Source organism: Daucus carota, chromosome 4, assembly GCF_001625215.2.
Source record: "Daucus carota subsp. sativus chromosome 4, DH1 v3.0, whole genome shotgun sequence".
Lineage (NCBI taxonomy): Eukaryota > Viridiplantae > Streptophyta > Magnoliopsida > Apiales > Apiaceae > Daucus > Daucus carota.
The window spans coordinates 46,900,929-46,923,726 of NC_030384.2; the positions used below are offsets into that span (position 1 = coordinate 46,900,929).

The 22,798-nt window shown below is 34.2% G+C and overlaps 3 protein-coding genes, 2 long non-coding RNA genes and 1 pseudogene across 6 annotated transcripts; 2 read left to right on the forward strand and 4 right to left on the reverse strand.

The window, feature by feature from the left end:
- The first annotated feature begins 2,450 nt into the window (after window positions 1–2,450).
- Window positions 2,451–5,651, forward strand: LOC108215729 (probable nucleoredoxin 1). The gene is made up of 4 exons (XM_064092608.1): window positions 2,451–3,068; window positions 3,654–4,187; window positions 4,489–4,998; window positions 5,116–5,651. Exons 1-4 carry the CDS (start codon window positions 2,601–2,603, stop codon window positions 5,548–5,550), a joined length of 1,947 nt encoding a protein of 648 aa, XP_063948678.1. The 5' UTR covers window positions 2,451–2,600; the 3' UTR covers window positions 5,551–5,651.
- Window positions 5,652–5,944: 293 nt separating this feature from the next.
- On the reverse strand, window positions 5,945–7,987 carry LOC135152315 (uncharacterized). The gene is made up of 2 exons (XM_064092218.1): window positions 7,957–7,987; window positions 5,945–6,255 (listed from the first exon to the last, which is right to left on the reverse strand). The coding sequence occupies exons 1-2, from the start codon at window positions 7,985–7,987 to the stop codon at window positions 5,945–5,947; spliced, it is 342 nt and encodes a 113-aa protein (XP_063948288.1).
- A 126-nt stretch (window positions 7,988–8,113) lies between these two features.
- Window positions 8,114–13,964, reverse strand: LOC108192554 (uncharacterized). 2 transcript variants are annotated; one of them, XM_064091674.1, is made up of 5 exons: window positions 13,812–13,953; window positions 13,655–13,707; window positions 9,718–9,772; window positions 8,801–9,068; window positions 8,114–8,728 (listed from the first exon to the last, which is right to left on the reverse strand). In XM_064091674.1, exons 3-5 carry the CDS (start codon window positions 9,747–9,749, stop codon window positions 8,252–8,254), a joined length of 777 nt encoding a protein of 258 aa, XP_063947744.1. In that variant the 5' UTR covers window positions 9,750–9,772; window positions 13,655–13,707; window positions 13,812–13,953; the 3' UTR covers window positions 8,114–8,251. The 2 variants fall into 2 exon arrangements, with proteins under 2 accessions (XP_063947744.1, XP_063947743.1); XM_064091673.1 differs by lacking the exon at window positions 13,655–13,707 and having other exon boundaries at window positions 13,812–13,964.
- Window positions 13,965–14,790: 826 nt separating this feature from the next.
- LOC135152316 (cytochrome P450 CYP72A219-like) lies at window positions 14,791–16,842 on the forward strand (annotated as a pseudogene).
- Window positions 16,843–18,625: 1,783 nt separating this feature from the next.
- Window positions 18,626–20,870, reverse strand: LOC135152066 (uncharacterized). Its single transcript, XR_010291165.1, has 3 exons — window positions 20,821–20,870; window positions 20,628–20,750; window positions 18,626–19,191 (listed from the first exon to the last, which is right to left on the reverse strand). It is a non-coding gene; the product is annotated as an uncharacterized LOC135152066 (long non-coding RNA).
- A 263-nt stretch (window positions 20,871–21,133) lies between these two features.
- On the reverse strand, window positions 21,134–21,780 carry LOC108218206 (uncharacterized). Its single transcript, XR_010291191.1, has 3 exons — window positions 21,576–21,780; window positions 21,352–21,498; window positions 21,134–21,221 (listed from the first exon to the last, which is right to left on the reverse strand). It is a non-coding gene; the product is annotated as an uncharacterized LOC108218206 (long non-coding RNA).
- Window positions 21,781–22,798: the final 1,018 nt, after the last annotated feature.

Consider the following 22,798-nt stretch of genomic DNA (forward strand, 5'->3'; position numbering starts at 1 on the left):
GTTCGTCAAGGGATTTGATAAGATTTAGTGCGTACTAATAGATCATCTCGGATGTTGGTTCGTTGAAGGATTTGATAAGATTTAGTGCGTACTAATTGATCATCTCGGATGTTGTTTCGTTGAAGGATTTGATAAATTTTAGTGCGTACAAATGGATCTTAGGTAAGTCCCATGTGAAGAATGCTATGGGTTAAGATATATTAATATTATATCACACACTATATTATTTATTATGCACTAAAGTGGGGTCTTCACGAAAACAGCTTCTGTACATTTTACCCTGGTCAGAACCTTACTCTGACCAGTATATTTGGTTTGGTTTGCTTTATATATTGGTCCACCCAATTCTGGTCTTACGACACTGTTCAGCACTTTTAAATCAAAAATAGTACTATAATATCTGAATTAGCTTGTTGTCAATTACCCGATTAGTAAAAAATTGATATATTCCTTACATTTAATTTTATATCTAAAATTAAATACTACCTCCATCCAGTGTTCTAAAAATTCCTGATTTAACCGATTAATCCCCTGTAAAGTCGGCCACCGATTCAATTTTTGAAATCCGATTAATCCTTATATATATTTCTTAATCGAAGTATATATGATGAATTATTAAAATTAAAATACTATATTACTTTAAATATGAATAATTATAGAGCTTATGAATATAATAAATATATTAGTTACTAAATAACTAATATAATAATAACTAAGTATTAAATAATATTTTAATATTAAAATAAATCCGATTTTCACTCCGATTAATCCTTCCGATTAATCCCCGATTTCCGATTAATCCTTGAATCGGTAGCTCAGCTGATTAGGTCCGATTCCCGATTTCTGTAACACTGCCTCCATCCCAAATTAGATGAGCTAGTTGACTTTGGGCACGTAATTTTAGGTGCATTGATCGTCTAATTCTGAAATTTAATTTTTGATTTTTCTTTTGTTAACGAAAATTTCATATCTAAATTTTTATTTGAAAAATAAAATTTTAAAAATAAATAATGTAGCTATGCGGTCAATAGGCTTTAAAGTGCGTGCTCAAAGTCAACGAGCTCATCTAAATTTGGGATGGAGGAGTATATACTATAATTTACTGTGAAATTCACAATGTATAATAGTTCATAAAAAGAAAAGATAATTCATCTTATCACCCGAATTTAGTGGTGCATATATGTAAATGTATTTCATGTAAGGTTCAGTTTGGTTAGACTAATATTTGATAAATTAATTATTTTAATAATTAATAATTTATTGAAATCAAAGCTCGGGTTTTTATAGAATTTCAATACTATTTTTGCCCCCAACTAATTAGATTTCTTATGAGTTGAGAGTAGTTAGTGGTAGGTATCGAACAAATATTATGAGCTGGTTTAAGTAAAATTAATTAGATTTTATTTATTTATTTGATAAAATTTAGTTTTTATTATATAATATTCATTTCGTATAATAAATTAAAAATATACAAAATTTATAAAGATGATGGATTATATTCTAAAATTTACTGTAAAACAATATATAATAATTTATTATTAAACCAATAATTTATTTGAATTAGGATTGGAGGGAAGTGAATAGGTAAGAGGAGAGATTCATTGAAATGGTGGAAAGTTAATATTTTATTATGAAAATTGGTTTAAGACATGCTTAGTAGTGCCTCAAAAATAGGCACTTGTTAAATGTCCAAGTAATTTAAAGCATCACAAAGACATTTTTTGAACACACATTTAATGCAAATGCTTTAAATTTTAACTTAGAATACCAATTAAGATATTGTTGACTTGCTAAGTCATTCAAAAAATGTGTTAGTCTCAAAATTGACCTCCATAAAAAATGAATTATGACTTATGAGTTAAGTGGTTTAACTCAACCTCGCCCTAAGTAACTCGTTTAACTATTTTTTTTAAAAATGTTTTTAAATATAGATCATATATTCATACAATCTATCCCCATCGCAAGTATAAAATGATTTTGTTCTTTTAATTATATGTTTATGTTCCTCTCCACATATTTCAGCCAATTAAGAAAGTGTATCTGATTTTGATAAATCAACATAATATTTTAAAATGTAAATAGATATTTCGTTTATATTTCGTTTATGTTTTTAATTTTATCATAAAATCTATACAATCCAAATTTTGATTTGCAAAATATTGCAAGTCCAATAAATTATCTAAATAACCTACTAAATTCACATATTATTAGAAAGATATTACGTAAATCACGAGAACATCTCCAAATTTTCCACTAATTATCTATGTTTAGCTAAATTCTGATTACTATCTATTTGTTATTAATGAATAAAAAATTCATTTTCTCATTTTTTTCTTTAATTTTTTCCTTTTTTTGCTTCTTCTTTATTTCAAATTTATTATTAAAATAATAATAGAAAACAAAAATATTAATAAGAATTAGACATCAAAATAGATTCCTTATCTAAATAGAATTCACTAATACTAATTATTCCTTCTTTGGGGGCTTTGGGCAGCGGACTATATAGCTCCGAAATTACCCTCTCTTCCAAAGCTCCAAAATTAGCGGAGATAAAATTTCAAAACTCGGAAGAAGATTGAAAGCAAAGAGTGAAGGAGGCGATGAAGAAGTCAGATATTAGCTTGAGGAGCTGTTCGACCCGAAAAAGAAAGAAGATTGAAACTGATGATGAAAAGGGTAAGAACAAGAAAGTAAAGATTCAAACTTTAAGTCATGAAACCCTAGAACAAGGTGGGGATGAGAGTGCTGAAGCTATCAGGTCAGATACGAGCTTGAAGAGTTGTTCAATTAGTAAAAGAAAGAACAATGGGTCTAAGGATGAAAAGGGTAAGAAGAAGAAGAATAGGAAGAAGAAGAAGGGTTCATACATGGTTAATTTATCAGCATTGAGGTTTGGGAGGTTTGTAAGACGAAAAAAGAAAACAAATCAGTCTTGTGTTAATGATTCTGGACCACAGTGGGAGGTGGAAAAACATCCAAAGGCAGTTAGAGAGGGAGATAGGGTTAATTTACAACAACTTCTGTTTACGGGGGACAGGGATTTTCTCATCACTTATAATAACCGCCAGGTACTGTTTATCAATTTGTCTTTGTTACTTAATTTATGTTTTTCTAATGCCTTAAACTGAGATTATATATGTGTACTCAAGCTTTAGTTTTCATAATATTTGTTGTACCTTACATTCTTAAAAAACGTTAATTTAGCACAAGCTCACATTGCCTTCCTGTCTCTGTATATTTTTGCCACTTGCACACACCAAACAAGTGTTCTGGTTTATCCAAATCATGTAGTTATCTAACTAACTTACTCCTGTGCAAGATCTTCTCCCGGATTGTGTAATAATGACCTCAATCGTCCGGTACTGTTTATGAATTTGTCTTTGTTACTTAATTTATGTTTTTCTAATGCCTTAAACTGAGATTATATTTTTGTACTCAAGCTTTAGTTTTCATAATATTTGTTGTACCTTACATTCTTAAAAGACGTTAATTTAGCACAAGCTCATTGCCTTCCTGTCTCTGGTTATTTTTGCCACTTGCACACACCAAACAAGTGTTCTGGTTTATCTAAATCATGTAGTTGTCCAACTAACTTACTACTGGAGCAAGATCTTCTTCCGGATTGTGTAGATTATATTTTTATTATGTTGTAGGTCCAAGCTAAGCACCTGGAAAACAAAGTTATTGTCTTACATTTTGTGCCACTTGTTCCGTGGTCCGAATATTGGATGAGATTTGAAACAACAATCTTGCTGGATGTATACAATGCTTTGCTCCCTAAAGGTGATTTCGAGGTCGTTTTCATTGGAGTTCAGCTTGATACTGCTAGTGCGGCCTCCAACTGTCCTACTCCAAGGGAATGTTTTGAAAATAAATTTTCTATCATGCCGTGGATTGGGATCCCGTTCTCAGATGTCAAATCCCGCACAGATTGGGAAACAGTATTTCCCCTCTCTGGTTTTCTTACCCGTGATACTCCGGCCTCATTTGTCATCGATCATACAGGAATGGTTTTGCAATGTAACGCCAAAGATATCTTTCATATGTATGGAGCCCGTGCTTATCCTTTCACTGATAAAAGGATAAAATGCCTTTTAAAGGAAGACGCTGAAGCTCGAAACCATCCTTCCATTACAAAGCTCCTAGCTTCTTCTGAACGTAATCATCTCATTAACAAGGATAATCAGGTATGAACATATAGTAATATCTGTTCCCTGTGCCTAATAGTTTGACATATCCATCATCATACTGTGCATTAGTCTGTTAAAGTAATATCAATTCCCTTTGCCCAACATTTTAACGGAGCCATCATTTTATACTTTAGTCTCTGAAAGTAAATATATGTTCTGTTTGCACGCACTTATGAATTTTGATTGTTGTCTAAATCTTCTCGGAAAGGCTATTCACACACTTATGAATTTCTTATTGCACACACTTTAGTCTCTTAAAGTCTGTTGTTTGAATACTTCTTACTTCTATTCTTAATAGGCGGTACCCATTCATAATCTTGAAGATAAGGTTGTAGGCATATATTTTTATGAAGATTATCCAAACCACGCACTTACGTCGGAAATTCAGAAGGCCTATGAACAGTTGGCTCAGAAGAATAACTTTGAAATCGTGCTTGTTTATGTTCACGACTCATTTGCTACTTGTGAACGTACAAGCGAAAAATCATACTGGAAAACGTTAAAAAAAATGCCTTGGTTGGCACTCCCGTTTCAAGACCCTGTTTGTAAAAAGTTGCAGCGAGTTTTTGATTATCCTTTGTATACTTGTGAGGATGAGGATGGGCCAGACCATAGCCTTGTAATTATTGGACCGCAAGGAAAATTTGTTGAACGGTACGGCGCTGACATATTAAAAAATTATGGTATCGCAGCATATCCATTCACCCAAAAAGGAGTTGCTAAGTTAGAGGCCGAACGCATAAAGGAGTTGAAGCTAGACATGTTCTGGAGCCGAAAGACTACATTGATACAAAAAAATGGGTCCACAGTGAGTTCCTTTGACATTATAATACTTGTTTCCAGGCCAACTCTCCTCTTGCGTATGGAACCTTTTTTTTTTTTCATTTTTCACTCTGCTTATTGACAGTTGTGTTGTACTTTACAGGTTCAGTTATCGCAACTCGAGGGAAAGAGAATCATAGTCATTGTTGAGGATGATCAGCATATTCCGGATGCCAAGTTTTGGCGGATGCTAAGAGCAAGGTATCTCCAAGTGAAAGGCACTGGTAATGAGTTTGAAGTGGTTCACATATGTAAAAACAAGGAAAGACATTCATATGGTAAGAACATTGCGCCTATTTCATGGCTGAGACATCCTTCTCGGCATCCTTCTCATCGATACGGGTTAAATGTACTCGAGATCTTCACTCGTGTATTTAGAAGAGGAAGTGTTGTTGGACTTCTTGCTTTTGATCGTGATGGAAGGCTTGTGAGGAGAACACCGTATCCATCAATTGTAAAGGAGAATGTAGATTTTCCTTTTGGTGTCATGGAAGAGGAGTTCTTGAGGGAACTAGTAGATCGTGAGCTTGAATATTAGGCTTGTGGAATTGTCCTAAAAACCTTAATTTTTGTGTGTAACATATATTGGCATTCAGACTCGTGGATTATCTTAGATATCGTCCTCTTATATATTGTCTACTCAAGCTTCTGTAAGTTAAGAAGTAAGTTTAGCTTTCCTTTTCTTACAGTTATATACATACACACACCAATGGAACGGAGATCATAAAATGAGGATCACGTAGTACCCTTGAAATGAGATGTTACATAAGGTTAATGTCTTTTATGACTGATTCAATTTGATTAAAATTCATATTTGATAAATCAATTATTTTATTAATTAATAAATTATTAAAATCTCGGCTTGGGCTCTTTGAATAAATTAATAACTCACTTCAAAGCACATCACTCACTAAACTCTAAAGAGAATATAACTAAATTCTCCCACAACCCCACCTTCTCCTCCAACCCAACCTGCCCCCACCATCACTTCCGGCAACTTCATGCCGCCACCCCATCCATGTCCACCGCCTCTCCATGTCCACCTCCATCGTATCTACAACCAACGAATCCAACCCACCTCCACCTTCTCCTTCTTCGTCTTCTCTTCCTCCACCACCTCCAGTTGCGTCAACTCCACCTCCGTCATCCTCGCCTTCATCTCCACCGCCACCTCCACCATCTCCACCATCGCCACAACCACCAGAATCAAGTACAAGAACGGATATGCAGATTTCCCTAATTTCTGGGAGTTTTCACCAAGTTTTGCAACACAAATCACTAAATTCTAAAGAAAAATTTAACATATTTCTGAAGCGCATATCACTAATTTGTACAACAGAAATCATCAATTTTTGTAAATATATCAATGGGTATATCAAAACTTTAACAACATTATAATATATGACAAAGTCTAGTCGTTTATGAGATTAAGAGAGAGAGATCATTGAAAAATGATCAGAGGAGGGGAAAGGAAAAGACAAAGGTGGTGATGATAGAGAGAAGACGGAGTTGGTGATGGTGGAGAGAGAGAGCGAGGATAGTGATGACGGGGAGAGGGAGAGACAAAGTTGGTACTGCAGATGATGGCGGTGAGGTGTGTAGGTGGGGGTAGTATTGTTGGCCTAGATGAAATTTGATCGAGGCAGATGTGGGTGGCCAGGTGGGTTTGTTTTACTGGTTGTTGATTTGTTTTGGCTGACTTGCATTTAGTAATTACAAGGGTGTAAATAGTGGTTTTTGGTTTTTATTTTAAAAATGGTTTTTATTTGATAATGAGCTTATATATATATACAGGGTCCTACTCCAATGGAAACTACTAGAATAGAAACCAAATAGAAACCAACGAAATTAAGTAGAATGATGTGGTTCGTGGGATCGGGGATGGACCCCGAGATGGGTCTAGACGGGGTTTAAGTGGGGCCTAGTAGGGCCGGGTCGGGGCCTAGTGGGACCATGGTGGGGACTCTTTAAGACTGCCTGGAGCTGTCCAGGGCATGTGAGGAGCTTTGGCGAGGCCCTAGCGGGCCCGGGGTGGATTGAGTGGGGTGAGGGTGGGCCTTAGGTGGGTGATAACATATAAGGGGTGGGTGATGACATACAGGGGGTGGGTGAGGTCATTTAAGTATAATTTCTCTTGATTTCCATTTTAATTTTTATTTTAGTGGTTCTATTTGAGCAATTACCTATATATATATAGGGTTGCACTCCACACAGAACACTTTAAAAAAAGAACAATATCATAACACTTTTTCTTTCATAAAAAATGATTTGTTATGATTATAATTACATAGTTAAACACTAACTAAACTTAATATATGAAATCTAACATCCAAATTTATCCAAATTATTAATATAAAATATTATAGAATCCAGAACAGAATCCAAAACAGAATCCAGAATAGAATCATGTATATATTTCTTACATGATTAATATCACATAGAATCATATTATTTTTAATCCATAATTGTTGTTAAACATGCTAGATACTATTATTATTCATAATAAATGGTTAATTAGCTTAAAGTTAGAATTTAATTCAAATTTTAGATGAGATTCTATGTTCGATTCCAAAGTGTTCTTTTTTGTTCTTCTTTTAAGGGTGTTCTGTTTTGAGCAATGCCCTATATATATATACACACACACATATATATTAATAGTTGCACTTCATATTAAAATTTAAAATTTATTTTAAAGTATACTCTTATAATAAAATTTTAGTTATATATATTTTTCTATTAAAATTAATTTTTTTATTTTCTCCTGCTTTATCATGAATATTGCTCGAAGCTTTGTAGTATGTTGATGAAATGATTTAGGTTTATTAATATTTTTGAATGCATTTAGTTTATTTAAGTTAATGTACAAATACTTAATTAAATTAATAAATAGTTAATATTCTTTTTTTTATAAAGAAAATAGTTAATATTCTCGAATGATGTTTACCCAAGCGTGTAACACATTTTAAAGTATCCATAAATAAAATAAAAATATATTCGAGTCTAGTTCACTGATGGTAATGACGTGCATTTCATTTCATACTCTCTCAATAATAAATTATTTCCCTGGTTGATATGGGAATTAAAAATTGCGAGTCTATCAATTGAAATTGTAATTTTCTTGAAAAAAAATCCAAACATAGCAAGTTAACATCCAACAAATTTTATGTTCTCTTAAACAACATACCACTTGAAAGTGATTTAGGCAGAAAGTCTGAAATAAGAACTAACAAACTAATAAACTAACAAGAAAACATAGTAGTCTTCCGTCTCACTCGGAGATCTTCCAACAAGAAAACATCACTCTGTTGAAACGACTGTCGGCGGCTTCCTAAGATTCTGTGCTTTGCTTCTTTATCGTACAACACATGTATCTCGTGGAGGTACTTTATCCTCAAAGCAAGTCCATCAGGATGAGGGCGAAATGTCACCTTAACTCCACCAATTTCTTTTTCAAGGTCATCACTAAATTTCCTGCAAGAATAAATCTGCCCAGCATAATATTCATATTTTTCTAAAATTCTCATCAGAAAATTTTTACCCTCTTCAGATACCAATTCCTTGCCAAGAATCAGCCCAACTTCAAAAACATCCTCGTCTTGCAACTGATTATACTTGAGATGCTTATCGGCCTGATACTTTAGATGTCTCTTATATGACCATCCTTTCCGCAAAGAGCGCCAATATTTCTTCAATTCTTCTTCGAGTTCAGGATTGACCTAATTTTTCAAAAAGCTTAGTAAACAAAAATGAAATTTGAACTTATAATTCTTATTTGTTGAATTTAGTACCTTGGGAGGCTCGAGGTGTTTCATATTGAATTCGTTTGTGGTTCGAATCCCTTGAACAGTAATCTCGTCAGGAGTTTGGTTATGTGCAGAGGGCGTCAATGTATGGATATTGAAACCATCTTCTGCATACACCAAATCAAGGGTGAGACCACGACCAGATTTTGGTCGATGAGATGGCATGTATGTCACCACAAGATTGTTGCTGTCAAGATTGTTGAATATTTTCAACATGTGGTCCCTGTTTGATTTCTGGACAGCAGTCAATTTTCTGCGAATTAAATCAGAAAAAAAGATTTATTAGTACTCAACATCAAAATTACTAATTTGCAATTAAATATAGACTGACTGATATCCACATAATACAATACAATTTCAACAACTATATTAATCAATATGTATACTGTGAAGACACAAATCATAATGGATAACTTGGGGTTGTAAGTGGGGCTTCTAACTTGCTATTGGGGCAGTGGTTATCTGGCTATATGTCAAGTGGAAAAGATAGTCTTCTTCTATCCTTTATAAATACGGTATTTCTACTGTGTGTCCAAGGGCACACAATAAGCACCGACTTCCATAAAAATAGCTTTTTTTTATCGGTGGAATTGGTGTTAATGTAGGGGTCCATTAACATTTATTATTCATCTACCAATCAAAATTTACCATTTTCATTAGACTTAGTGACTAATGTATGCCCTTGGGCACACCATAGAAAATTCCTTATAAATATCACATGTCTCATGTTAACCTACAAATCTCAACATTTAGTCCTAAATCTGAACAAATGAGTATATATGTTCAACTTCATTAAAAGAAGACACATCTAGCATCATAAACTAAATAAATTTATATAAGGAAAACTAATAGTGTCATGTCAAATACAAATAACTAAACAAGGTGTTGGTTAAGATATTTACCCGAATTCGGTATCTGATGATGATGTTGACATAACTCGTACACTTGTTCAAACACCTGATAAAAAAACGAAGTCTATAACGGCTAATATCAACACAAAATCCACAATGTACAAGTAAAATAAAGGAATGTTGCGTGTCAAAAGATGTGAAAAATTCTCAGCCCTAAGTTCAAAAGAGGCACCGTACCTTTACTCAAATGTAGAACAAAGGAGGCTATTCAAAAGTGAAATCACAAGTTAGTGGTGGTAAGTTGGAAAAAGATTAAAGAGATCTGGTCTGGTGGGGTGGGGTGTCTTCAATGTTGTTGTACTTGCACACATGGCACAAAGGCTGTTACTAATATTCCAACATGTTTCCATAAATCTACATTTCTTTACATTTCTAACCAATGCCAAAATTATATGAGAAAAGTGAAGTACACTGCTCCTACCCACTCCACATGTCTCAAATATCGGTTTTTGCATGCGCAATACTTTTAATTTTATTTTCAAAAAATTAAAATATGATCTTTGAAACTAACTCTATGTATCTTAAAACAAGCACAAAATTAAAACAAATATTATTTCAAAATTTGACAGTATTTTATTCACTTTAATATTCTTTTAGTTTTTCAAAGAAATATTTTCATTATGGGTTGTTAAATTCATAAATTTAAAATTTTCTAACTATAAATAAATATATTAAAATTAAACTCGAACTTACTCATTTTTTCGAATTTTATCAAGAAGGAACTTGCCCTCAAGTGGTTAGGTACTTGGGTTGAAGAGTTAAAGTGTAGGGTAATAGATTGTTTTTGCTCGTAATAGCTCTAGGTTGGTTGTTTGGGTGTATGGGCTTTGAGACCAATTACATGATGTGGCCCGTTTTTGTTCTAATACAGTTCTAAGTTTTAATGTCGGGCAAGTCCAACCTCTTTTTGCACAAACAAACAACACGGTCATAATTCTTTATTTTAAAAAACCATTAAATTTTAATGTGAACAACTAGATTGAAATTCGTAATGATAATTATATCGGACATTTATGAATCATTCTTTTTCATTATTTATTTACTAGTTATTTATATTAGATAATTATTAAGTACTTAAATAATTTGAATTATATTATATATGTTGTATCATTTTCTACATTTTTTTTTATAAAAACTAGACTTATATAAAATGAGTATCTGTTGGAACTTAAAACTATTGAATCATAAAGTTTTGTTATTTGTTATAATTATATTTACTTATCAATACTTCATATCACTATTTTTCTTATCATAAAATTCATTTCTTCCTTGATGGACATTTCTTTCCTTTTGAACTTGCACAAATCCTCATATTGTGAACTTAAAAAAAAAAACCATTCCTATACTAAACAAAAATTCACTCACATGCATATATTTATCTTGGTCTTAAGATCGTTGATGGAATACATCTACCATGGAAATGAAGCTCAGAAGAGGACACACACTGTATTTACCTAGAGACTAGAGAGAAGCACTCTGAAATATTACTAATGAAAAGTGAATTGTTTTGCAATCTGTTCTCTGTATATATACATCATGAAGAGTTTGATATGATAAGCAGACTTCTAGCTACAGATAAGTGCAATAGTTGGATGAATCAGAAATTCGTAAAATGGTTGGGTACACTAAATTTTTTTAGAGAAACGAGATCAAAGCTAAGATCTCTCCTCCCTCCCTCTCTCTCTCGTGCGCTTTGCTAGTTACTAGTTCGCCTAGATTCTTGAAATTAGGGCAGTGTCTGTGGAGTTGTCTTTAACTTGCTAGTTACTAGTTAGCCCAGATCCTTGAAATTCGGGCTGTGTCTGTGAAGTTTGCCTTTAAATATTAGTTTTCATATAATAACATCTGTTTATTTGTTAAGCCTTATTCCATCAAGGAAAGTAGTCCACATCTCAGTATGCTTAAGACATTAGATGACCTCCCTCCCCCTCTCTTTCACATGTGTGCCTTGCTAGTTACTAGTTAGCCTAGATTCTTGAAATTCTGGGGCTATGTCTGTGAAGTTATAGTTTTTATATAATAATATTTGTTTATTTGTTAAGCCTTATTCCATCAAGGAAAGTAGTCCACATCTGAGCATGCTTAAGACATTATAGATGTTGCATGAGATTTGTACAGATTCTATTCTTTAAAGTAAAAGAATCTGCTTCAAAAGAACTTCATATCTACCTCTGATTATTTTCCGATTAAGATTCATCACGGTGAAACACTAGCAATTCAATTACAATTACGAAGACATCATTCGAAAATTACACAGCCAATGTCTATCACAAGCGTTGTGTCAAAGCCAAAAGTCAGAGATGAATCTATTTTTGACTTAGTGATGAGTCACTTGTTTTTAATACCGAGAAACTTTTTGAAATGAACAAAATTTCAAAACAAATATTAATTTTAAGTGTTTCACAACATATTTCTTTCGTACACGGATTAATTTGATACTCTATTTAATATACAGTATCGGAATTCATGTTTCATTATTAATATGATGTGAAGTATTATGCGTAAGTTTTCAAATCGAACACAAGATTTAGAATCCTCCATCTTTTTTTTCTTTAAAGACAGATTTAGGATTGTGGATGAGGACTCCTAAATAGGGCTGGCAATTTCAGACACGACCCGATAACCCGACACGAATTCGACCCGTAAAGTACGAATTCGGGTCAAGGTATTTCGGGTTCGGGTCGATTTCGGGTTGACCCAAAATTAACCCGAAAAAATCGGGTCATTTTCGGGTTGGGTTCGGGTAACCCGAAATCCACCCGAATTATATATATTATATAATTAAAAGTTTATTACTTAACGTACAAAACCCTAAACTATCACACTGTCAATTATCCACTTCATTCTTTTCACCTGCCTACTACTAAGCCGCGGCCGCACAAACCCTAAATCTCTGACTCACCCTCTATTCTTTCCGCCTCCAAATCAGAATCCCTCTCTTTTAACTTCTCAATCTCTCGCTCGCTCTCTCGACTAGATTTGTATCTGATTTACTTTTTCAGCTTCAAAATTGGTGAGTTTCTCTCATTCCGATTCGAATCTCTCGCTCGCCCTCTAACTGGATACGACTAATTATCAATTCGATTATCTAATATTTTGGATGAATGCTTGAAAGGAGAACTTTCAGTTAAATGTGTGTGTGCTTGTGAAGTTGAGGCTAGCTAATGCTTGGTTGCACGCTGGTCTGTTTGTGTATCCACAGTCAGATATGTATATCATCAGATTTGTGTGAAAGATTTTGTGATTTGATTGTGTAAAAGATTTGTTTACCTTCTATTGCAATTCAATCGAGTCATGTTCGTGTCTTGCCGGGTCGTGTTGATCGTATTGGGTTGGGCATGGGCGAGAATTTCGGGTCATTTCGGGTCGTGTCGGGTAACCCGAAATTAAATCGAGTCATGTTCGGGTTAGGTACCTATACCCATTAAATTTTCGGGTCGGGTTAAAAATACTACCCGAGTATGTTGACCCGACACGAACCCGACCCACGACCCGTAATTGCCAACCCTACTCCTAAATGAGGAAGATAAGCATGGACGGACCCAGGGGGGGTATGGGGTGGTCTTGGCCCCCCCCCCAAAACCTTCCCCAAGACCTTATATATAATCAATTTATATGATTGAAATTCATAATTTGTAGTATTTAGTCCCCTAAGACTCAAAATCTTGTGTATCTGGTACCCCAAAACCCATAATTTTGTGCATCTACTCTCCTAAACGTGTCATGTTTCATAAACTTCGTCCTTGAAATTTTTTTGGTAAAATTCCCCCACCCCCTCCCCCCCAAAAAAAAAAAATTTGTGGTTCCGTCCCGGAAGATAAGGGGGCATACTGGACTGGAAAGAACTTGGTATAGTTATCTATCCAAGATGTGAACAACAACTTGATCCTGCACTGTAGTATCTAATAACTGAAAAAGCAGCTCTTACCCTGACTGTGTATGTCTGTATAGTGTATAGCCAGGGCTTCCAGACCAAGGCTTCTAGAGAGATGGTAAGGTTTAGTAAGGTCCGCAAAACAAAACGAAAACAAAACAAAACAACGGGAATATAATCTAATTAGAAGTCCCCCAAATTGAAAACTGACCTAATTAAGAGGCCGCCGCGACTCCGACCCGATCTACAGCTCCGCCGATTCTCTCCCTTAGTCTTCTCTCTCCTCCTCTTCTTTCTCTTCTCCTCGTTATTGTAGTAATCGTTTGATTTTGATTTTATTTGGTTGATTGGGGGTATCTGTTCTATTCAACAACTTGTAACCGTTAGATGCACTTATACTTTTTCTAAATTTAAATTTCTCTTTCATAATTTATATAATGCACAAATATTTTTAAAATATACATTCTTATTAATATATACATAATATTATTTAAAAAAATTTATGAATTATACTAACAAAGATTTTATATGCTGATTTATACGTGATTAGAAGATTCAAATGAGTGAAGATAAAAAGATTTAGTGATAATTTAACAATTATATTTGAATTAAAACAAATAATAGAAATGGAAAAACAGTTATGAATTTTAGAATAAAATATTTTTATTAAAAAAATCTTATTTATTTGATTTTAAACATAAAAAAGAATAAAAATTAATTTTAATTACAAAATCTTGTTTTTTGACACAATCGGGGACATATTCTATTTTCAAAACCTTCCCAAATTGATTAAGTTTCGATTTGGTGTTGGACTTTTCCTATTTTGACATTTTATACTAATTGTTTTATTAAATTTCATAATTATTTTCATATTAATAATAATTAATATTCATAAATAATTATTTTTGTCATCTAATTTATAATTGCAGCTCTCATATGTGTTTGTATTAATTTTCATGTAAGACTAGAAATGTGTTTTATCAAACATCTGTGTGGGACTTAATTTATAATAATGATAAACATAATGTGATGTCACCTACTCTTTAGCCTATAAAATAGATATATTGCTCAATTCTATTGCAATCAGTTGAAGACATTTTATCATGCTCTTCAGACTACATTACTGTTTCCAAGCTTCACAACAAGCTCAAGAAGTCAACCAGACCACTGTGCGCAAGCTATTTGATAAGATGACAAAAGAAGGGTTTGTTGAAGCTCAAAGCAATAGAAGACTTGGTATGATAGGCAAGTATGATGCTTATCAGAACGGATCTGTCAGGAGGGACCATACACCATACTGTTGTAATGACGAAGTAGCATGGAACCCCACAAGCATAGCTCAAGTTCGTCTGGTCAAAAACTGCCTTTAATTTACCAAGTAAAAGATATTTTGCTTTCTGATTTTCTATGTTCTATGACCCAAAATTCTGTAATCTGACTTTTTTAATCATGCAGCCAACAACTTCTAGAGAGATTTTTGCAAAAGTACTGGAAATTGGCAGAACCAATGGAAACCGTGACAATTGCAGTGAGTTTGATGCAATCATGTGTAGCAAGTCGTTATCTCAGAGCAAGCTGTCAAGAAAAGCAAGTGTTGTAACTTGTAAGTTTTTAACCATAGTTGTGTTTTTATATTTAGTTAGTTGTCATCGACCATTAAAGAGATCCAATGTTATAAGATTAATACTCCATGTATACACACACAAAAAGTATCATTTTCTGATTTCAAATTGATTCCTGTATTTCAAATTGATTCCTGTATATCCCCTTCCGATAATTATTTGTATCTACCTTTAGGTCTCATGATAAGAGCTTGTGGTGCAGAATGAGAACGTACCAATAAAATCACATATTGTTGTTTTTTTGGTAGTAGTTATGAAGAGGGAAGGAAGATTTTTCTGCTGCAAAGGGAGCAGTCTACTCTTGTAATCGAAGCTTCCCAATCAATATACATTCCTGGAATGAGGTATATAAAAATTATTAAGACATCCCTCTTTTTTTCTTTTTTCTTTTTTAATTTCTGTTTCTTTTTTGGTGGATTTTACTATTCCCCTCTCCTTCTTTTGATGCTACCAACTCTGTTTATCGTAGGCTTTTGCCAACCAAACGTAATAAGAGGCTGAAGGATATTGCCAAAGAGGTTGCAGTTACCATAAGAAGTATCATTGACAAAAGACTGAGAGAAATTAAAGGGGGAGAAACCAACCAGGGTGACTTACTGGGCATACTGCTAGTGCTGGATAGCAATTTTAAAGAAATCGAACAACATGAAAACAATAAAAGTTTTGGGATGATAATGATTAATGACGTAATCGAAGAGTGCAAGCTGTTCTATTTTGCAGGACAGGAGACAACCTCAAATACACTGGTATGGGCAATGATTTTACTCGGTCAGCATCAAGATTGGCAGAAACGGGCTAGAGAAGAGGTCTTGCAGACGTTTGGGAACAACAAACCAGATCTTGATGGTTTAAATCGCCTCAAAGTTGTAAGTTTGTCTCATACATCTAATATTTTGAAAGGCCAATTATATCAACCTTCTATACATATGCAGCAAGTTTGCACATGGTTAGGTAATGTTTCATGGAATACATTTTTATAGCATATGAAACTCTTGCATTTCCATTATGGCTACAGGTGAATATGATTTTTCTAGAGGCTCTCAGATTGTACCCACCAGTAGCTGCACTTGGTAGAAGTATAAATGAGAAGACTAATTAGGAGATACTACTTTTCCAGCGGGAGTAATTCTCCAAGTACCTGTGATCTTGTTGCATCACGACGTTCAATTATGGGGTGATGAAGCTAAGAAATTCAACCCAGGACGATTTTCTGAAGGTGTAGGAAAGGTAACAAAGGGAAAAGCGTCGTATCTACCCTTTGGTTGGGGACCTCGGATTTGTATAGGCCAGAACTTTGCCATGTTACAAGCTAAAATGGCAATGGCCATGATTCTACAACGATTCTCCTTTGTGCTTTCCCCGTCTTATGCTCATGCTCCACACACCATTATAACACTTCAGCCTCAGCATGGTGCACATTTGATCGTACAGTCTTTTCAGTTCTAGATTTCAAGGCTGGGGTCTCACAATAATGTCTCAGACTATCAGGTGGCTCTTTCAAATCCGCTAAGAAATGTCAGGTGGAAACCGTGACAATTGCAGTGAGTTTGATGCAATTATGTGTAGCAAGTCGTCATCTCAGAGCAAGCTGTCAAGAAAAGCAAGCGTTGTAAGCTTTCAACCATGGTTGTGTTTTTATATTTAGTTAATTGTCATCAGCCATTAAAGAGATCCAATGTTATAAGATTAATACTCCATGTATATATACACACACAAAAAGTATCATTTTCTAATTTCAAATTTGTTCCTGACAATGAGGGGGGGAATTTTTTTTTGGCCTAAACCATTACTGCTGCTCTTAGACAACACGTCAACACCAGCTTAGGAACAAAATGGCCTGGGAACAAAAATGACCTGGATAACAGAACTCAAAAACAAAAGTGCAGTAGCAAACTCTGAAAAAGTTCTTAGACAACACGTCAACACCAGCTTGGGAACAAAATGGCCTGGGAACAATAAAAATGGCCTGGATAACAGAACTCAAAAACGAGAGTGCAGTAGCAAACTCTCAAAAACAGAAATGCAGTAGGCATGACTTGAAACTAAACCAACTCTGAAACATACTCATGCTTCAACCGTTGGGGCAAAGCTGGGACTTAGGTCTCAGGATAAGAGCTTTAGGTGCAGAATGGGAACGTACCAATAAAATCACATATTGTTGTTTTTTTATTACAGCACTGACCAATCAACCTTATATCTGGAACAAAAGTAGTCTTAAATAACTCTTTTGTAAGAGACTTAATTTTCCATTTTTTTGGTGACAGGTGGTCTTGAGGATCATATCCTTCAGTACACTAAGCTCAAGAAGGCTCAAGTTGCCCGAAAAGAATTCCACTTATTCCTATCTCATCTCATGAGACAGAAAGACTTGTCTACTGCATGCATGAATCAGCTTTCTTCTTTTCTTTGTTTGATGGTATTTTCATGTAGTATACATTCTCTCCCATTTCATAAAACATTTCTATGAAGCATGTTTGAGCACGTGTACATGTTACCTCAAGGTGTTAGGAGGAGGGCTTACCAGGATCATATTCTAACAATATTGTCACAGTTGGACAGTGGGAATGACGGGGCCTTCTTAAAGCCAACAAACAAAAAATGAGAAATACAGATATATTACGGAAGCATATGATCACGAAACTTGCAAAAACGGGAGGAAGAAGTGGAAAGGTAAAATTAAGTGTAATTTTGAATTTACGGGCTCATATTCAAGAATGAAAGCACATTTGGCGAAGAAGAAAGGAATCACGCACATGGACAGTATGGAAGGCTGCTACTGCAAATATGTGGTGTACTTGAGTAGTTGTGGTGTACACGAATAATATAGGTAATCACATACTAAATGTAATGGGTCTTTTCTTGAAGCTAGAATTGTCTTGGTATAGATTTGTAGTATCATTTTGTGGATTCACTTATGTTCTTTCTGGAACAGCTGCTCATGGGGTTCACCATGCAGTTGTTCTAGAAGGATGGTTTGGGGCACAGTGGTGAAATAGTCATAGTCATGTAAAACAGTGCTTATGTTAGAAGTGCTATTTTTACATCATTTGTGATTATGTACGACATGCAGATTCATTGAGATAGTTGTGTTCCTTGTTACAGTACCTGTTTCAGAAGGAATCATATTTTTCCTTTTTTGATAAGTACAAATTTTATATCTCAATAAAGAAACAATCATGGATAAGAGGGGCATACCCCGATTAAAATGCAAATTTTAGCTGCATTTGAAAATCAACCACTAACAGTTCGCAAATCAGTACAAAAGAGTAAACTATTCTCTTAATGTTTACAAAAGAGTACAAAAGATATATTATATCGATTCCAAGGGAGCATTACAAAGTAGGCAACTTGGACAAGTATTCATACCAAATGAGATCATTCTATCCCTCATTAACAGCTTGTTTTTAACTGCCAACCAGAAGATAAAAGAGCATTTCGCCATAGGACATAATTTCAAACAACATTATCCCATGGTTAGTAGCTGCTGTGCTGTGAAAGGATTGCCAAATAGTTGAAAGAGAAATGTGTTTTGACATGGAGAATTAAAATATCAAGTCTCAACAATAAATCGTGTATGCATGCAATCACTGGAAATTGATATGGTGGATGGAGTGAAGAAAAGGTGGAAGAGCCAACAGTTGCAATGCAATTTGATACATAAAAATATCACTTTCAACATTATGAAAGTAATGCCACTATGCCAACTAAGAAGGTTGCTCCTACAGGAGTATGACTATTGACTAGTATAGATATTAACATGCCATCAATGGTAAATCTGTTCAAAGAATCCATGTTACATGTTAGTCAATCTGGGATGACTCAAAAAGGGCACCACAAAAACATGTTAGTCAATTTGGGATGACTCAAAAAGGGCACCACAAATCTTCTGCCCTCATGCCAGTAGTATGTTGTTTCCTTCCATAGTATGTCCAAAATTCCATGTCGCAATGACGAAGAAAGTGCCAAGTGCTGCAATGTAAGCAGCAGCAAAGTCACACATATGAAATGGAAGCAAGAGTAGACTAAATATCATGTGATCTTGAACTTGTTAGTTTTAACTTTTATTCATCTAAATGGAGTAATAATTCTTTTAAAAAAAATGAAGTGATAAATAAGATTCCATCATGTGCCACAATAGAATAGTATCTCTCAAAACCGAAAACCAGTGAACCCTAGTAACCAAATAAGAATTTTTTCATAAACATTCATTTTATTTAGAGAAGGTTCCAAGGCTTTACAGGAAAACATAACTGGAAGCCATCAAACACTTTAACAGGGCTATCTCAATCAAGGGCATGCATTAAAGAAAATCTTTAACAGGTCTATTGAAATGTTTGTTATAAATTTTCAAGGGAAGTTGCATGAGTTGTAAGTTACTTTTCTTTTTCTGGGAGCAGATACTGGAACCAAACTAGTCATTGTTTGCTGTAGGCTGTAGCAGATTGAAGACTTGGCTTCTCTCTATTTCTATCTACTTAAAATATACATGATTTAATCACATAGTTTTTTTTAAAAAGGCTTAATTATTTTGAACAGTATAGGCTTAAATCTCTGCTGTTCTCTGCAGATGAAACTATAAGGCTGCAGATTATCGTAGAAACTGGTTACAGCCTTATAGTTTATAATTAGAGAACAAAATGGTAGAAACTGGTTAAATTGCTTGTTAGGAAACAAAATCGTTGTAATGTATATCCAGCTTTTAGCTTTAATAAGAATTCTTGAAATTAAAGTTTCATTTTTGATTATTCATCACATGCAGACTAGCTTAAGTTTCCATGTAAAGAAAAGCTAAGTTTACACTCTAATCTTTGAGAAATTTGTCTTGGATAATCTCTTTAAAAAGTAATGTTATATTCTGTTTCATATTTATTCAAGAATGATAATTTACAATTTCTTTAAGGGCAATTGATATAAGTGTCTGTAACATGCGTAAATAAGATATCTAATTATAAACTATAGGCTGTAACCACTTAAACTATAAGGCTGCAGATTATCGTAGAAACTGGAGTAAACTATATTTATTCAGACTTGTTTGCACACTTGTTTACTAACTGTACTCTGGCTTTAGTTGTAGACAAGTATGCTTTGTACTGCTAGTTTGCTAGATATAGTTAATAGTTTAAATACCATTTTTCTTGTTGCCACTGTTTTGATAATGGTTTCCTGCAGAACTACTAGTATGTTAATATTTCTAGAAATAAAAATGCTGTTAATTGCCGGTTTCTGTCTCATAATTTGCACTGAGCCTATTTATATTTTTTAATTGACAAATTGATAACAACTTACCACCAAACAATGCTAGTAATGTAGCAAATAAGAGAAGATTGCTGCAGAATTATATGCATCAGCAGCAAATGGGGATAACGGAAAAGAAGAATGACATGAGTTGTGACGATCTTACAAACCTAATGTCCTCCCGCCATCAGAAGTCGACAGCAACCAGTGTGACATCAATGATAAGCTTATGACCAGAAGCACCTTTAGGTCCTTTAATATCTTTTGTCCCACGACCACTTTTAGTCTCATACCTGCATTGGCACACCTTATCTGAACAAAAGCACTAAACAAGAAACCAAGAAATTGCAATATATAACATACCCCAAGGACACCGGAACCTTCAACCTTCTCTCCCCACGAACAAACATGCCTAACGAAATTTAGCAAAAGACATGCAAAGACATGCCTAATGAATACAAGTGGCTTATTAAAGCAACAGCAAATAAAACACTAAGACATAAAATTCAAGTCATTACCGCAGATTCCCAAATCCAATGCACGAATCACTTCTCCTCTACCTGCAAACAAAATACAGAAAAAATTGCACATCAAAAAGAATTCTCATCAAACTTAGGTATCTTAAAGAAACAGGAAAAAATTGCACAGCAACAAAAACTAAAGTCAAACTTACCCACGCGAAATTGAACCGGGTCTCCAAGAGTATTAGTATCAAGGAGCAACTTGCTATCCTTCGACCGCGTCACAGTGTAGTGGACACTAACCTAGAAAAGCATTCATTATAAATTAAATGTTACTAGCCATAACCACCAATCATTATTGCATAGATTTAAAATTATTATATGAATTCCAAAAATACATTACAAATAACTATCAAGTATATTTGAAGTTCACCGTGTCCATCAAAGTAGCTGCACGGTATCTTGTTCTTCCCTTCTTCAGATCTTCAACCGTGCATCCAAAGAGCTTGTATTTCAACAGTGGAACGGACTTTTTAATTCTTTTTGTAGGTTCCCTACGGTCTCCATCCAAGTTACATGGCTGTAACATATAAATGAACTATGTTAGCAAAATCATATTTTTGTTTTATAATAACACGAAATGAAAAACGAAACTACCTCAGGGAACCGAGTCAAGAGATCAAAATGCTTATGCACACCACGAATGAGCTCGAGTACATACTTATCGCAAATGCAAGGGATGTTCGTTTTCCGAAAGATGCGCGCACCAAGTTTGATATCCTTTACTCCAAGCTTGAATTCTGGCTTCTTTTCAGCCTCAAGTTCAGGGAGATTATCCAGCAAAAAGTTTTGCAACTTTGCACTCACACGGCCTATAAATTCAAATTTTAAAATCAATAACATATGCAACAAAATGTTCTAAATACTTAATTGAAAGATGTTCCTTAGTCTAGGATTGTCTGCATTTTTTCCCGTGGCATACGTGGAATGGTATGTATACACTAATCTATCTTCGTCATACGAGTGAAACGATTTGTTCAGGTGTTTATCATGTATTTCAAATGCAGCCCATCAAATTTGTTACATATTATTATGCCTAAATGATTGTGTCATGCAAAGTAGCTTATACTAATGGATAGTGTACTGAAAACTCTTACAATGGCAGATGACATGTGGTTAGATGCAATGTACCTTGCATAAAGCCATTTTATATTTCATCTTTAACAATTCCACTTAATTATCCTATTATTTCGCTCTTAATTTGGTTGTTAAATAATATAATACAGCCTCTCGAATATAAGTAGTTCCATGAAGGTATGTTTTTGCTTATTTATACCAACTAAAGAAACCCATTAACAGAGTCTATATTCGTATCTACTAATACATTATACATGGACCTGCTCCTTAATATCCAAATTTTGAAAGCTTAATGTTCTAACATCTGATATATATACTATGCACTCAAGTAGTTATACCAATCCCATGTTCCTAAAGTTACACTTGTATGTAGTTACTGGTAATTCCAGATCAAAAAAGTCATTTCTAATCACTAAGGTGTACTAAACAGTCTGTGAAAGGCATCACCCATTTGTTAAAGAATACCACTAAAAAAAATTGATGGTCCATGACATTATTGCACTGTTTACTTGTATCTCTATATCGCAGTACCTAAATGCTACTGTTAATTACACTATCCTATGTTCCAACATGAACATCAGTACATGACAGCTTCCAATGTTGTAGAAGCATTAATTTCTAACACTACTCATACTTCATCACTCCTATATTATGAACCTGCCCGCCAATTTAAAAAATACCTTTTACAAGATCACTGCAGATATTGTTTGAAATAGCACTAGGGATTTAAAAAAATTGATTAG